The sequence below is a fragment of the Atta cephalotes genome (assembly GCF_000143395.1).
Source record: "Atta cephalotes unplaced genomic scaffold scaffold00091, whole genome shotgun sequence".
Taxonomy (NCBI): Eukaryota; Metazoa; Arthropoda; class Insecta; order Hymenoptera; family Formicidae; genus Atta; species Atta cephalotes.
This window is the reverse complement of record NW_012130155.1, coordinates 64,022-67,855: the sequence shown is the minus strand read 5'-3', so window position 1 is coordinate 67,855 and position 3,834 is coordinate 64,022. Positions and strand designations below refer to the sequence as shown.

The 3,834-nt window shown below is 27.8% G+C and overlaps 1 protein-coding gene across 1 annotated transcript in view; it reads right to left on the bottom strand.

The window, feature by feature from the left end:
• Positions 1 to 522: 522 nt before the first annotated feature.
• The window catches only part of LOC105624852, a 9,348-nt gene continuing 6,036 nt past the window's right edge, over positions 523 to 3,834 (bottom strand). Inside the window, exons 4-7 of the mRNA XM_012206203.1 lie at positions 3,663 to 3,689; positions 1,254 to 1,502; positions 866 to 1,126; positions 523 to 718 (exon numbers count right to left, since the gene is read on the bottom strand). Of these exons, the coding sequence (XP_012061593.1) occupies positions 523 to 718; positions 866 to 1,126; positions 1,254 to 1,502; positions 3,663 to 3,689 (733 nt within the window). The remainder of the gene's footprint in view (positions 719 to 865; positions 1,127 to 1,253; positions 1,503 to 3,662; positions 3,690 to 3,834) is intronic.

The following is a 3,834-nucleotide window of genomic DNA, read 5'->3' as shown; positions in this document are numbered from 1 at the left end:
AAGCGTGCTTTGTTTCAATAGCGGTCCACCTCAAAAAAATTTTGATGACAATTTGGCAAAAGATACAATTCAATTATATGTGTACCGTCTTTCCCAAGCCACAGAACGCTATAATTACGCATATTCGGCGATTCATTGTCAAGATACGAGAAGAGTGGACGTTTACACGAAAATTGGATTGAAAGCGACATCTAATGCCGACTATTGAAATAAATCTTTCTATGTAGAAAGCAAATCTGAATTGTCAATCATATTTTAAATTTACACGTTTTAATGTTATTTACAGTCACGTCCTCTTCAATACACTTTGGAGAAAGAAATAGCTCTCACCACTGTGTCACTTTACACTTTGAATTCGTCAGAATCAATGTAAATTTTGTCGCGCATCATACGCGACGTTATATACTTGTATTTGAGATGCACCTAACTTTCAAAGGCGTTCCAAAATACGATCATGAGATATCGGCTTTAAAATGCCGAATGATAATAGTCATAAGTAGGCCAGTAAGGCTGTAGCCAATCCTAGCTGGTACGTTGACGCTTTTTGGCAGGGTGCTCTTCGGACGAATGAGCTAGGGAAGGCATGACCATATCTCCTCTATTGAACATATACTTGAATTGTGGCATGTATTTCATTATACTCCTAATATGGATTAAAGGTAGATCTTCTGTTAATGAAGAACATTTGCCTGCTTCCATTAACATCTTCATTTGCAGTCTGCAAAGTTTTATCTCTTTTATATAAAATAGATTATTTCATAAAATATAGTAAGTATCAATTATAATCATTATCCCATTTATCTATTTATTTATGTTTTTTTATATTTATTTATTTATGTATATATATATATATATATATATTTACCTATTTCCTTGATATAATTCTATATGTAGTACATCTGTAAGAACTTGTCTACAACTCTCGATGTCACAAGCAGGAAAAAAATTGGAAACGAAGTCAGGAAGTGTCATCAGCAATTCGCTATAGATGTAAGGTTTGAAATTAATACAGGGTACCATCTTTTCTTCAAGTAATGCTTTCTGTATTTGGTATGGTTGTACATGACAAGTAGTAATATGTTGTGGATCCGATATTGGTATTAGTGGTTTCTTCCCTCGGGTATCCCTAAAAAATAACTTAAACGTAAATCGTACGCTGAATCAAACACATTTTATACATTTGAATATGCCAAAAGAAGAATTAATTTAATGTTTATTCATTTAGCTTATCAATAATAAGTAATAATATGTACCTGGAACCGCTACTACTGTTGCCGCTGCCGCTGCTACCATTAACTGGTATCAGAGGAGGTGGATATTTCGAATGAGATGTGTTATGCACAGATGGCGTATGCCTTTGTGGATGTAATAAATTTGGTGCTGATGTAGGTACTGGCATTAAAGCTTGGACTTGTTCGCTTAAACCAAGCATTTGTGGATATGTAGTTGCTGTAACTGCATTAGGTACACCTAACGTAGGTGTTGTATATGTCGTGGTCACCCTGAAATACAAAAATTATATTATTTTTACTACTTTATTAAATAGCTGTTACTAATTTTAATTTATTTGATTTCTATCATTAAAGTCTTTAATTTTTTTGGCAATAAATATGAGTGTCTATTAATTTTGTGTGTGTATGTTTAGTTTTGTTACATTTTTATATCTTTATAAATTAATAAAATATTCGATATAATTTCACAAAAACAACACAAGATTTATGCAAATATGATTAAATTACATATATTTACATATTTATGTTTGTACAAATATAATTTAATTCAATTTTTAATAAATAAATCCATTTTTTGCAATATTAAATTGTAAAAATAAAAGATAAAATAGATTTATATAAAAGCAATTTCTATATGCAAGGGATACATAAGCTATATATAAATTATATATTTTATTAATATGACAAAAGAAATCACTTTTATAAATGGATTTATAATAATGCTGTCAACATTTAATTCATCCATTACGTATTTTAGACATTTTACTCATATTATCGAAATATCTCTCATTCAGGTAGATAGATAAATAAAATCCTCTGTAAATGATTTCTGAAAATAATATACACTACTCAATAAAAAATAGGGAACACTTTCTAACACAAAATTATACAATATTCAGGACACCATAACTCAGTAAAAAATTATCGCAAACAAAAAATCAAAAAAGCATTTGAAAGCTTGAAATCTCTATTTTCGAAATCAGAAAATTATATCAATCTGATTGATCTTTTACGGAGCTATACGGACAAATGAATACTCGTCAAATCTGAAAATTTTGTACAAATTTTACAAAGGTTTATGGCGTGAAGTAAAATTCACACAAAAATGCGGTTTACAGCAGTCGAAAGAATGAATCTCTACCTTCAATTTGCTTTTTTTATTGTACGATTTTTTCATCGAGTTATTGAAAAATGATTACTTTTGCTTCAATATTAAATAAAAAAGCAAATTAAAGGTAAAGACTTATAATAAAGTTTTTACATACGAAAATGATTTGAAGCATTTGAAAGTTAGCTTTAAGCTTTAAAACGCTTATTTCAAACATCGCTTCGTAATCATTTTTCACAGAGATACGTAAGTTTGATTTTTTGACTCTTTTAACGCTAATTCTAAATGATCCTTTAATTTCAAAATAGAATAACTTTATCAAAAATAATCGTAATGAGATTTTTAAAAAAGCATTTTAAAGAGTGAAATTTCTACAGCAGTCGAAAGAATGAATCTTTTCCCTCCAATTTATTTTTTTATTGAGTATTATATTTTATTATGATTTTTTTTTCAGTATTGAATAACTCAGTGAAAAAAAAATCGTACAATGAAAATCAATAAAAAAATCAATAAAAGCAAATTAAAAGTAAATACAGATTCACTCTTTCGATTGCTGTAAACCACATTTTTGTATGATTTTTATTTCACGCCATAGATCTTTGTAAAGTTTGTAAAAAAATTTCAGATTTAATGGATATCCATTTGTGTCCATATTTGTGGCTTCGTAAAGAATCAGTTTTCAGATTGAAATATCAATTACCGATTTCAAAAATAAAGATTTCAACCTTTCAAATGTTTTTTTGATTTTTTGTCTGCGATGATTTTTCACCGAGTTACGGTGTTTTGATTATTGCGTAATTTTGAGCGTGTTTGAAAGTGTTCCCTATTTTTTGTTGAGCAATGTATAATAAAATATAATACGTCATATTACGTTAGAATCATTGTAAGATACTAGTTGTTGTTCGAAGCCTTTCTCATACTGTAAATAAACTAATTGGCTTTCGATCTTTACTTGGATATATTACAATTACTAAATTTTTCAGATAATAAATATTTCTAGTTGTCTAAATATTTAGATATATACAGATTACTTTGTTTATACATTGACAGCAATATAATAAATCATTATTAATCATTATAAAATTTGAAATATTATGTGATGTATATATTGTGTGTGTAAAGTAAATTCATGACTAATGTATTTAATGTACTAATGTAATCACGCAAAGAGAGAGAAGCTTTAAAGACAGTCATGTAAATTAATTATAAATATTGATGTTAGCTTTATCTATATATGATTTATAGTTCGAAATATAAATTTATGCATGCTATCTTATTTCTTATAATAATTTATGACAATAGTATATGTTACAAGGACTCACCAATCATCCTTCCCATAGGTGGGATAACTATACAAAAAAAAAAATCATACGTTGTATGTACAAATGCAGAAAGCTATGGTGCAGATACTCTACATATAATGATTATAATTATGCTCTATATATATGTATATATATATATATATATATATATATATATATATATATATATATA